The 13625-nt window shown below is 42.3% G+C and overlaps 1 protein-coding gene across 1 annotated transcript in view; it reads left to right on the top strand.

Annotated features, from left to right (window-relative positions):
- Positions 1-2087: 2087 nt before the first annotated feature.
- Fzd3 (frizzled class receptor 3) overlaps positions 2088-13625 on the top strand; it is a 71795-nt gene continuing 60257 nt past the window's right edge. Inside the window, exons 1-2 of the mRNA XM_021181966.3 lie at positions 2088-2210; positions 11197-11715. Of these exons, the coding sequence (XP_021037625.1) occupies positions 11527-11715 (189 nt within the window). The 5' untranslated portion in view covers positions 2088-2210; positions 11197-11526. The remainder of the gene's footprint in view (positions 2211-11196; positions 11716-13625) is intronic.

Genomic DNA, 13625 nt, shown 5'->3' with positions numbered 1-13625 from the left:
ATACTTGTATCTCCACAAAGATGTTTCCACCAATATGTGTGCTCTTCTCTCTCTCCTTCCCTCTCTCTCCCTCTCTGTGTGTTTACCAGACATGCATGTAGTAGCCCTTTTCGCACACAGATCCCATTGTCCCCCCCCTATGTCTAGAAAACCATTTGTGCACCGCCTTCTTGTTCCTTTTTTGACAGTTTCATTATATATATGTTCATTCTTTGTTTTGTTTGTTTGTTTGTGTTTTTCAAGACGGGGTTTCTCTGTGTAGCCCTGGCTGTCCTGGAACTCACTCTGTAGACGAGGCTGGTCTTGAACTCAGAAAGTTGCTTGCCTCTGCCTCCCAAGTGCTACGATTAAAGGCATGCACCACCACTGCCCAGCATATATGTTCACTCTTACAAGTGATTTATTCTTGACAGTTTTTAAAGATGCACCACCACTTACCTATAGCAGTTTCCTTTTCTGCTAAGTATTGTATTTATTTATGGGACCTGACGATGTAGATATATTTGTAATTGTGTCTGTGTCATCCCCATCTGCTGATGTGAGCAGTGGCGTGGCCTGTGTCGGTTTTTATAGCGTGCTGTGTACACTGAGTAAGAAGGCTCCTGCAAGCACATTTCCAGTGCCTTAGTAATGGGGATCTAGCACTACATAAAGCTATGACAAAGTTTCTCCTCCGCCCCCATATACCACCTGCCTCTTCATTTACTCTCATCAAGAGACACCACTGGGTCCCTGGGACATGCTGATTTGCCTGGAATGGCCCTAAGAATCAGTATTATTGTCCTGAAAATGTTACTGCACAAGTGCCAATAAGGAAAGTGGAAATTGCTGTTTCAGATTTTGTTTATCACGCAGAATTCTGTCAATTCTGATGTGAGACTGACCTGAGCACAAGATTTTTCAGTATTCACTAAATTACTTGAGAACCTTTTAAAAATTTTATCTGTCTCTCTGTCTCTTGTCTCGGTGTCTCTGTCTCTCTGTACACCTATAGGCCAGAGGTCAACTACAGGTGTGTTAGTCAGTTGCTCTCCACCTAGTTTTTGAGACAAATCTTTCACTGGCCTGGGGATTCACCAAACGGGCTAGGCTGAGTGACTAGCTAGCCCCAGGAATCACCCTGGCTCCACCTCCCCAGCACTGGGACCACAAGTGCCTGCTATTAGGACTGATTTTTGTTGTTGTTGTTGTTGTTTTGTGGGTTCTAGGGATGTAACTCAGGTTCTTCCGCTTGTATAGCAAATGTTTTACCAACAGAACTGTATCTTCAGCCCATATGTTATCATCGTAGCCATTTATAAACATAAGGGTCAGTAGTGTCAAGTACAATCACTTGCAACAGGGCCAACGTTGCTGTATGTCCTGTGAGCTACCAAGAGAACCAAATGAAGCCATGGACTCTAAGTTGAAGATGGACAAAAAGAAAGATAGGTAAAACCCTGTAACAAAGAGAAACGCAATCACAATTAATTGAATACAGGCTCTTCCATTAAAATGCTGTGTGATTAAGTAAGACATCCAACCTTTCTGAGCGTTCTTCTCCCTGTTGGGAAAAAATAAAATTGTGTTTAGATGACCTCTAAAGAATCTTTCAGCTCCTCAAGCCGTGCATATAGCAAAGGGGGTGGGGAGCCCTCTAAGTGGAAGATGAGGCATGTCACCAGCGAGCACAAGCTCCGTCTGTTTATAGTAAGGTCTCGGTGGAGAGGACGCGAAGTGTCCACCTGCTTCGCCGGTCAGAGTGCAGCGTTGCAACAGACCGGGTGTCCCTTGCTACCTGTGCGCGGCACTACCCTTCACCGTGGGTCCCCGAGGTCCGAGGTTGGCACACTGGCTCCCGCACTGGACCCGCACTGAGAACTTGGCTCAGGCGGACTTTGCAAGGACTGGGCACATGTCGGATGAATGCCTCCAGCGCTGGGAACCACCAAACCGACGCGCGGCAGCTCAAGACGTCACTATCACCTAGGACGCCAGGCTGAGAACAACGAAGCCGGTCAGCGCTGCACAGCCAGGAGCAGGCTAGGAGGCTGGCCGTAGCGCGCATGCGCGGCACGTGCGCGCGCACCTCCCTCCCCGGGCCGCGCGCCTCGACGCTCGCGAAGGCTCGGCGCGCCTGCGGTCCTCGGCCGCTCGGGGAACCTGAGGGACGCGCGGCCGCCTGCGGGGCCAGCGGCGCTGCCCGGGAGAGCCCGGAGGCCGGCGGTGAGGTGAGTCCTGCGGCCGACGTTTCCTCCGGGGCCGGGAGGGCGGGAGAGGAGCGGTGCGTGTGGAGAGCGCCGAGGCGCCTGCCCCAGCCCAGCCGCCCCTCGTCAGGCGGCGCTCGCTGCTCGCGTCGCGGCCGAACAAAAGCCCGAGGCCGGCGCTGCCGAGGCGGGCGCGGAGCTGCGGCTGGCGAGCGGCCCGGCCCGAGCCGGGTCGGAGTGGGCGGCGCGGAGTTCGGGGCCGCGGCCGCGCTAAGCGAGGATGCCCTGGGAAAGCGGCGGGGCCGGTACGTCCCGCCCGCGCCGGGCAACCTGTGCGAGTGTGGACGCGGCGGGTCCCCGCGCCGGTCGCCTGCGGGGAACGAGGCCGGCCCCAGCCGGTTTCTGTGCTCGGCGCCGCGGGGGCGTGGGCGGGAGGACGATGCGCCGGGCTCCGGCGCTGCTGCTTCCCTGCAGCCCCCGGCCGACCCCTGACACCCAGCGCCCAAAAGTTGTCCCCTGCCGCCCATCAGTTTGCAAAGTCGGAGGCTCCCAGCGCCGCGCGCTCCCCAGTTACCCCCGCGGTGGGGACTCGGGGTCGGCGGATCTGCCCTGGGATGCGGCGGTGAATTCCTAGCCTCTGGAATAAAGGCACCGAGATGCGGGTAGCGTTAAGGTTGTAAACATCCCATAGGCTTTTCGCATCTTGGGACTCTTGGAGGTAGGGACTTCCCCAAGGGAAGAGGAGAGGGCTTTTTCATTTTTCTTTTCCTCTCCCTTTTCCTATTCTTTCCCCTTTGTGGGTAGAAAAAGAACAAAAGCGCATGCCATTAATTAGGCAGAAGAGACTTAAAGTTGAAAAACGTCTCGAGAGGTCTGGGTTTTCGCCCAATGATAGAATCACAATTTTTAGCTCCCTTCTGAATTTCTCAGACTGCCGAACAGACGCACCAGCTTAAATCTCACGGTGGGAAAGTCCTTCAGTACATCCAGAATGTTTGTTGATGGGAATTGGGTTGCTTTGCAAAACCAGTACATGAGAGCAGGGAAACAAAGGCCAGCTGGGCTTAAGGATGCCACCTCCCTTCTCAGCCTGCTTTGGTCCTCGGTGGTCTACTGGGCATAATGAGCTAGAAGAGGACTAGATCAAATCTAGTTGTGTATTAAGAAGCGGGTACTCAAGTTGTGCATGATAATGGCTCATGCCTGTAATTTGAGTAATCGGAAACTAAAGCAAGAGAATCTCAGAAAGTTATAGGCCAGAATAGGCTGTGTAGTGGACCACTTTCTCAAAAAGGAGGCGATAAGACCTTACATTCTATCTTTACCTTTAAACAAATCAGTGTTCCAACCCCCCACCCCCTGGGAAACAACACATTTTCTTAAACCACAGCATAAAGGTAAAAAGATTCAGGGTTAAGGAGCCAGGGAAAGGAGTGTAAATATTTGGAAGGATAAAACCTAGATAAACTATAACCCGGTTGCAGCTCTTACCATGCTTCCCTAGACTTAGTAAAACAGTGCGTAGTGTTGATCTGTCTGCCCCCAAATGCTTTGAAACTGTTAGCAAAATAGGCATATTTTTAAATAAAGTCTAGAATTCTCTTTCATCTTTCCTGTTTTTTTTTTTTTTCCTTTTGTCTGGTGATAATGTGCCTCTCATCTCTTAAAAGGCTAGTAAGGTTCCATTAATGGGAGAGAAAGTGACTGTGGCCTCCTCGTCCGTTTCCCCCCAGAGTTCTATGAATGTTATTTTCTGTTTTGGGTCTTCAAGTGGATGGTTGTTTTGTTTTGTTTTAATTCCATGCTTGAGATATTTGAAGTAGAAAGGGTTGAGAGGAATTAATAGTGATGTGTATAATACAGTGTAAGTCTTTGTATAATACAGCCTGAAACCTTTATTGTGTAGGAAGAAGAGAGGAGGGGGGTTCTGCTTACAAAAGAGTGTTTCCCTGCTTGACCTCTGGGAGCTGGGAATCTACCCAACTTATGTTTTATATTAGTTTGTTACTAACACTCTATAATGATTTTGTATGTAAAACTTCTGAGCATGAAATCAGGTGTGGTGGCACACACCTTTTATTCCATCACTTAAAGGAGGATCTCTGTGAGTTCAAGGCTGGCTTGGTTTACATAGCCAGTTCCAGGACACCCAGGACTACATAGAGAAACCTTTTCTCAAAGAAAAAAAACCAAAAACCAAAAAAACCCAAAGCCTTCTGAGCATCTTGGTATATTGATTGTTCTTAGGAGGCAGGTGGTAGGTAGCAGTTCTTAGCACATCATTATCTTCATTCAGTAGAGACCTGTGCAGAGAGATACAGTAAGGTTCTGAGGAAAAAAAGGAGTGTTCAGTGGTGGTACTTGTAAGGCTGGGAATAGCAACTCTTCATTGGCTCGCAGAGACTTTTAGCTGCTGTTTCAGAAATGGTCTCCCTCTCCAATTTCTAGTTTATCATTCTGGGAACCACTAGCTTCAGTGCATCCAGGGAATGCACTATAAATGAAGCTTTTGAAGACTATAACTCAGGGAGTGAGCTTAACACATTCCAGTCTCCCCCTCATTATGTCTCACCAAAACAGTACTTCACTGAAAGCACACAAAGCATGTGGTTTCGCTAAGGGGAAAACACGAGGACTTGCTATTTCCTCACAAAAGCTCAGAGTTCTCGGACCACCTCTATTTATTTTATCCTTTTTGCCAGCCTCTATTCAACTTTAGGACTCGGGATACAGCCCAAGATGGTAGACCCTGCTTACCTGGCACCCACAAGACTGCGTCCAGTCCCTAGTACTGCAAACAAAACCAACCACGCGTACAGAGTCTGTCTTTGAATTTGAGTTTTATTTACAGGTTAACTTTGAAAGATTGTTTGCTTGTCTTAGTTTCAGAGCTTATTAGTTTGAAATTTGGTGCCTACCATTTGCTTTAAATTCTGAATCGAAAAGTACTGTTTCTTTAAGCAATACCTTTCAGCACACTGAGAAATGAGAGGATTGTAATTAGTAGATGGCAAAATGAAATTTAAAAGTTAGAAAGATGATGGGCACTAAGGCACATCCCTGTAATTGTAGCACTTGAGAGAGAGGCAGGAGGCTCAGGAGTCAGGTGATAACCTTAGCTGTAAGACATGGTGGCTGACTCCTTGCTTCAGGCAAAAAAAAAAAAAAGAGATTAGAAAAGAGTTACTCTGATATTAATACAAATATAGATTCTATGAATTCAATATGATGTTATATGAACTTTCTTTTTTGGCAATAGCTAAGAGGCAGTTTTGTGAGGATGAATTTTTTTTCTTTAACTGTATGATATAGAGGTCTGAGGAGGTGGCTTCATTGATAACGCGTTTGCTGTGTGTGAATGAGGACCTCCATAGTCATGTAAAAAGCCCTGAGGGGCAGTGGGTGCTTGTAACCCAGTGTTGGCCAGAATGGAAACAAAAAGATCCTGGGGGCTTGAAGCTCTTCTAATCTAGCCAGTTGGCAAGCCCCGGTTTCAGTGAAAAACCTTGTCTCAAAAAAAAAAAAAAAAAAAAAAAAAGGTGTAAGGCACTAGAGGAAGACACCTGGCACCTGGCACGTGCAGGACACACATATACCCCTCCCCCCATAAACAAATGGAAAATAACAGGCCAAATTCTGAGTAGGCTTTAGGAAAAGGGAAGTGATACTGGAGGAGGTAGTAGGAAAAGGTTTCCTTCAGAGGGACTGACTTAAAGCAATCCATTGCTAATCCTTCGCAATGCATTCTTGAAAAATGTGTCTGAAAGATGGGAACATCCTGGCTTTCCATGCTGTAGCTAGTGTATCTAGCATTACAACTTACAGATGAAATTTCTGAACTGCCTGTATTTACAGGGTGTCAAAGTTAAATGTAAACTAAGAATAGTGAGATGGGCCCTGTCTGTGGAGAAAGTGATGCAGAAGCATTTGTGAGCATAGTCTTTTGTTGCCATTTTTCTTGAAAAGTGTGTGCCCCTTGTGCACACATTTTACGTGGTTGCATCTGGTATCTGCTTGCTTTTCCACCTGAGTTGTTTGGTTCTGGCTTTGTTTGCCAGGCTGGGAAGACAGCCCTTCAACATTTCATTCATCTTTTTCTTGCTGTCCTTCAGATCATGTGATCAGTTCATTAATTTTAAAGAACTTTACTTTTTCTCATCAAAATGGGCAATAATTGGAAAATACGAGATTCCCGATGATCTACATTCATAAAACTAAAAACACATACATTTCTAGTATTTCCCATGCCCCACCTAGTATAGGAACTCAAACCATGGCTTCACACACACTAGGAAAGCACTTTAACATCAAGCTATGTCTCTAGCCCCAATCAAGAATGTTACCAAGCACTAACAATCGATTTTCCAAATATTTGATATTGTGCTGTGGAGAGGTGAAAGTGCCTCTTAACTCATAGTGCATGAACTGTCATAGCATTCATTTTTGCTTGGACTCTGGTGCCCAGAACTGCCTACATCTTCTGTTAGCTCAGTGGGCTTCTTTATTCTGTTGGAATCCTACAGATTCTTGCCAAAAAAGAAAAAAAAAAGTATAATAATCAAAATATTGCCTCCAACAACTTTAACCTTTATTTTATTTAATGGGTTGCTATATTTTATCTTTTCGAGTCAGAATTACCTGTTTCTTGCTTTTCCACCTGAGTTGTTTGGATCTGGCTTTGTTAGCCAGCCTGAGAAGACAGCCTTTCAACATTTCACTCATGTTTAGTTTAGAGCTTTTCCATGGATGAGCCTACCTTGAGGAAAAAATGGCACCTTCTCCTGATTCTGATTAGAACCAGATGTTTCAGGGACTCTAGAGATGGTTACTCACTAAATACACAAATGAGCCTGATCCATGGTACATACATAAAAAAGATGCCCTGTGTAGAAGGTGCATGTGTCTGATTCCATCTTCAGAGACAGGTGGATTGTTGAGACTGGCTCACCAGACAGCCTAGCTGGCCCTTGGTAAGTGACTTGGTCATCTCAGCAAAACAATGTGGATGCTTCTGAGAAAGACACCTGAGCCTACACCTTACCTCCAAATGCACGTGTGTATAGGTAATTCACTGTTCAAATGCGATGTGGAGTGTGTGCAGGATGCTTTAAAGCACACACACCATTTTTGGGCTGATAGGTAACCTGAATTTTTCAGTGTTAAAAAAGTCAAGTTTTGCCAGGTGTTGTGTGCCTGCCTTTAATCCCAGCACTCAGGAGGCAGAAGCAGGAGGATCTCTGAGAATTTGAGGCCAGCCTGATCTACAAAGCAAGTTCCAGGACAGCCAAGGCTGTTGTTACACAGAGAAACACTGTCTGGAAAAATCAGACATCATCACCACCAACAAAATAGTCATTTTGTTTGGTGTTTTTGTGTGTGTGTGTGTGTGTGAGACAACACGTGTGTGATGTGTGAGGAGGTCAGAGGATAACTTTGGTGAGGCACTCCTTCCTCTCTGCCCTGAGGCTTCTGAGGCTTGGACTCCTGTCAGCCAGGTCCAGTGGCAAGTGCATTTACCTGATGAACTGGCTGGCTGGCCTGAAAAATCTATTTGCGTTGTACTAAATTATCACTCCTCTGATTTTTTTACTACCTGCAGTGATATATGTAGCATATCCCTTGGCTTGTTGCTTTAATTACCAGCCCATAAACTGTTCAACTAGCATTTATTCTTGTCCTCCACTGAGCACACATTTGTAGATTTGAAGTTACATCCTCTATACACAAAGTAATATAAAGTCAGGTCTTTCATAAAATTCCATAAGGCACTTATATTATTTTTAAATAATTGAAATGCCCTTCCTCTTTTAAAGATGGTCATAATTTGTAGCCCAAACTATTCTCCATTTGTCATCCTTCTGCTGAGTTCTGGGATTATGGGCATGTTCCATGACATCAGGCTGAAATAGCTGGGGTTTTTGCATATATGCTTTTCTGACAGAAGTTAGTTATAGATGCATACTGTTTCTTAACTCCCTTAAGAAACATCTTTGTATTGGGTTGTATGTGGTGACTTATAATCCCAGTCCTTGGGAAGCACAGGCAGGTGGATCTCTGTGAGTTCAAGTCTAGCTAGGGTCAAATAGTGAGATCTTATCTTAAAGAAACAAGTGTGCATTTGTGTGTGTGGTGTGTATTTAAGTGTGTAAATGTAAGAGTACTCATGAATGGCACATGCATGGCAGTTAAGACACCTTTGGATACCAGTGTTTGCCTTCCATCAGAAGACTGGAACAGTCTTCTGCTTACTGCTGTATATGCCAGGCTGGTCGGCTCTCCGGCCTCCGGGGATTCTCCTGTATGCGCTCCCCTCTCCTGTCGCGTGCTGGGATTACGGATGTGTGTTATTGTATCCGGCTTTATCTAGGTTCTGGAAATTGAACTCAGTGCTTCACGCTTAACACCACAGTGCTTTACCTACTGAGCACTTTTCCAATCCTGCTTTTTTTTGCTTATCATTTGTTGTTATGTTAATAAATACAATCCATGTGCATCTTTTGGAAGGAAGGAGCAGTGTCAGGGATTGAACACAGGTCTTTGTGGTGTTGAGTACACAGGACCACTGTGGTGTGCTCTTAGTCATGTTCGTCTTTTTAGTATCTATAGAATAGTCCATCATGTGTTGTACCACCTTAGCTAAACTACTATTGGTAATTTTTTTGGTTAATTTCAGGGTTTTTTTTTATTATAAATTACTTATGCTAATATTTCAGTTGTATACCACATGCACTTGTATCCTTCAGGAATAAATTATGAATAGGTTTGCTGGATCAAGTTGTGCCCATTTGAAATCTTTTGGTATAGAAAGTCATTAAAAATTAGTTACCATGTGCCTGCAGTCCCTGAAGAGGCCAGAAGAGGGTATTGAATCCCCTGGAGTTACAGATGTTTGTGAGCCACCTGCAGCTCAGGAATTGGACAGAGGTTCTCTGGATGAACATTACGTGGTTTTTTTTTTGTTGTTGTTGTTGTTTTTGTTTTTGTTTTTGTTTTTTTTTTAACCACTGAGCCATCTCTCTAGCCCGATAAGTAGTCATTTTTAAAAAAAAGCATCAACTAGTTTAGATTCTTATCTCAAGTATTTTGAAATGCTGAATATAATTTCTTCCCTACAATCCATGTTATACTTCATTCTGTCATTGTTGAAGTATATTTTGTATATTGGATTAGCAGAAGAATTCTGTTTGCCCTTTTTATTTGAAGTTTTTTACTAGTGAAGTTAAACATCACTTCATGCATTTATTGACCATGTATGCATTTCTTTTGTTCTTTGATACTTTTTCTAGTGTTCTTTTTTAACTATATGTTCTATATGTATGAAATTGCCTGCATGATGTCTATGCACCATGTGCATATCTGGGGCCCTCAGAAGAGGGCATTGAATTCCCGGGAACTGGGGTTATGGATAGTTGTGAACTACCATGTGGGTGCTGGAAACCAAACCTGAATCCTCTGCAAGAGCAACAAGGGCTCTTAAGCCCTTAGCTATCTATCTCTTTAGCCCTATTAGTTATTTTTATATCCATTTACCTCTTAATTTCTTGTAGGTTATTATATATAAATGTACTTTTCTTTTACTTGTTCTATTTTAGCATAGCATTTCACAAGACCTGACTTACAGGACATTTGTAACTAGGACCATCTTTAGGAGTAATTCCTTAGGTGGTGGTCCTTAGGCAGTGTCTCTCTCTTTATTTTATTTTTTTTAAATTTTTTTTTATTTATTTTAGAGGAAGTTACCACTAACTTGGAATCATTCCTAGCCCTACTCTGGCTTGTCTACATAACTAGGCCTTGTGGTGACCATTTATTTGTTGGTCATGTGTTTGAGATTCCAGGAGAATAAATATGGCATTACATTTTTGTGTTATCTAAAATGATGCAGCATTGGTAAAACTGGCTGGTAATACTTTTGGAACCTTCTATTCGTTAGTTCAGTATTGGTTGATAGAGGTGGCCTTTTCAACTGCAATTCAGTACCCCAACACCTAATGCAGAATGCTACTTTTTTCGATACATTATCTCATAATTTACTTGTAGATTCTCATGTTCAAGAAGTGATGTGTAAATAATTTTCAGGAAAGAAAAATATGGGTTAAGTGACAGTATTCACAATGTAGCATTAATAAGCTTTAATCTTTTTTTTATAAGCTTTAATCTTATTCCAGACCTTTTACAGCTACTTTCTATCAAGTCAGTTAATAAAAAAATGTACTGCCAACAACCAAAACATGTCAAATAAATTTGAAATTCCATAATCTATTTTACAACAAGTATTATTTAAACACAGTTTGGGACAATGGAAAAGACATTTGAAATGGATCATTTATAACTTGTGACAGAATTCTCTGCCATGTGTTATATATGTAACTTAGAATATAAAAATATGCCAGGCATGGTGGGTTATATATGTAACTTACAATATAAAAATATGCCGGGCATGGTGGCGCACGCCTTTAATCCCAGCAATCGGGAGGCATAGGCAGTCAGATTTCTGAGTTCAAGGCCAGCCTGGTCTACAAAGTGAGTTCCAGGACAGCCAGGGCTACACAGAGAAACCCTGTCTCGAAAAACAAAACAAACAAACAAACAAACAAAAAGAATATAAAGATATAATTATAGGGCTGGAGAGATGGCTCAGCAGTTAAGAGCAATGGCTGCTCTTCTAGAGGTCCTGGGTTCAATTCCCAGCAACCCCATGGTGGCTTACAACCATCTATAATGGGATCAGATGCCCTCTTCTAGTGTGTCTGACAGCTACAGTATACTCATATACATAAAATAAACAAATATTTAAATATATATAAATATTAAGTATTATTTAATGACTATTTTTAGTGTGTGTGAATATATACATATATATATCACCTACAATAATATAGAAAACTGTTACTTTGTGAATACTCTTGTATTTTCTATTTTAAATCAGTATGATGTCTTATCAGATATTTTAATGTTGTTTGCAGTATTTTGAGAAGTGATTAACTTTCCCATTTTCAATATTTTTCAGATATTTCAACAAGAAAGAAATCACTCTCCTCCTAAGATGGAATCTGTGATTTGGGAATGCGGTTGATCGAGTTGATATGCTGGCCAGATGTGCCCAATGTAATAAAATGAAGAGAAGATACAAGATGATGTCATCTTCCCATATTGTGAAACCAAAAACAAATGCCCTTTGTGAGACCAGGTTAACAATTCTTTGACAGTACAGGGAGTTTTCAACTGAGGAGCCTAACAGATAAGGGGTACTTTCAAGCTGAGACCTGCAGGCTTATACTGATGTAAAACGCATCCTGTGTAGATCTGATCATCCGAGCTTCATTCTGATCCAGGAAGAATGGCTGTGAGCTGGATTGTCTTTTATCTTTGGCTCTTGACTGTGTTTCTGGGGCAGATAGGTGGGCACAGTTTGTTTTCTTGTGAACCTATAACCTTGAGGATGTGCCAAGATTTGCCTTACAATACTACCTTCATGCCTAATCTTCTGAACCATTATGACCAACAGACTGCAGCTTTAGCAATGGAGGTAAGACACTGCAGAAAGTCACCTGTGCTTCCAACATGACTCACCTCGTGTGTGTGAGAGAAACAATGGGGGAATAGTGCTGTTTTAAACGTTATCTTGCACATATGAAAATTTATGTACTTCGGGTCATACTAAAATAGATTGAAGAATTTGTGTTTAAAGAGATTCTGCTCCTGAATTTATTTTTAGACATGTTTTTATAAAGAAACATGGATGATGATACCTCTTCAAAGATTACATCTCTGTTATTTAACTAATAAATAACTGTATAAAGATGGTAGAGCATAATATTACATAGCGTTCAGTAGCTGAGTATGGAATATAATGCAATTTGTTTTGTTTTTTTTTAAGACAGGGTTTCTTTGTGTAGCACTGGCTGTCCTGGAACTCAGTTTGTAGACCAGGCTAGCCTTGAACTCAGTTCAGCCTGCCTCTTCTTACCCAATGTATGTTACTACCACCTAGAATAATGTAATGTTTAAAGGCTGAATTCTTTTGTTTTTTAGGTTTACAGTCTTCCTCCCCCAACACATACACACCCCTTAACGTCCAAGATGATTTCCTGGTCATGTTAAGTTCACATCAATTTAAGAGTAACTTTCAAGCAATGAGAAAGGTTTTGTTACACTAATTCTGTTCCTGATGGTTAGAATTCTGTGTAAATTTATTGCCTTACTTGAAGGTACTTATTTTCCAGGTACTTCTTAATTTTGCTTCAGAAACTATGTCCTATTGATGGATATGGTTGATCTTAGGTTTAAAAGTGTCTGTAATGGTCTTAGATGTGAGGACAAAGATATATTTATTAGATAGAAATAGGGAGGCAGTAAAAGTCTGATGAAGAATATGGGCTTAGGAGCAAGGCAGCCTAGTGTTTGAACTGTGGCAATTTGTGTGAACCTTGCTAACCTAGTTCCTTTGATTTTTGTAACACCAGTAGCCTGGTGGTGGTGGTGGTGGTATAAGCCAGTATGTGGAAGGTGGAGGCAGGAGGATTAGGAGTCTGCTATAGGATGAGGTAGAGGCCAATCTGGGCTGTATATAACCCTGCCTCAAAAAAAGCCGGGTGTGCTGGCGCACACCTTTAATCCCAGCATTCGGGACGCAGAGGCAGGTGGATTTCTGAGTTCGAGGCCAGCCTGGTCTACAGAGTGAGTTCCAGGACAGCCAGGGCTATACAGAGAAACCCTGTCTTGAAAAACAAAAAAAACAAACAAAAAACCAATAAAATAAGGTTAGTAATAGTTATACAAAATTTCATAGTACAAAATTACAATATGCCTATAGAGTTTTTAGTACACACTAAATACTCTCTAAGTGATGGTTTTTGCTATTTATTTATGTAAGACAATGTCTCACTATATAGCGCTGGCTGGCATGGAGATCTGCCTTTGCCTCCTGAGTCCTGGGATTAAAACGTATGCCACCACACCCTGACTACCTATATTCTAATATTAGCATGACCATGTAATATAATTTGGATAATGCCTTATATTTTTATAAGTGTGACAGTGTTTCAGAGTCTACATTTGGGATTCTTCATTTTCAAAATCTTATATAAATCTGGTGAAATTTGTAGAAAGATCATTATTCATAGTATTTCAAAGTATAACAGGCATGTTAAATTATCCAAATACTTAATGATGCTGTAGAGATTGAACAAAACATTTTCTGCTCTTCCTATGACTATAAAAGGTCTAACTAATAAAGAGAAATACTTGTCCTTGGCCATCAGACTAGGATATAAGAAAGGGCTATTATCTGATGGCCATAAGTTGGCTCCTGCATGATAGATGGCTGTAGTAGTCTTTGCTAGGTGCTGAAGATTGAATTAGAAACACTCTCACATCTAGTACCACTGCCAAGTTGTGATTTCCTTGGAAACAAATGATAAGGATGCCTGTACTACT

The sequence above is a fragment of the Mus caroli genome, unplaced genomic scaffold (assembly GCF_978045245.1).
Source record: "Mus caroli unplaced genomic scaffold, Mus_caroli_1 scaffold_12, whole genome shotgun sequence".
Classification (NCBI taxonomy): domain Eukaryota; kingdom Metazoa; phylum Chordata; class Mammalia; order Rodentia; family Muridae; genus Mus; species Mus caroli.
Note: the sequence above shows the minus strand (reverse complement) of the source record. Positions and strands in the feature narration are given on the sequence as shown.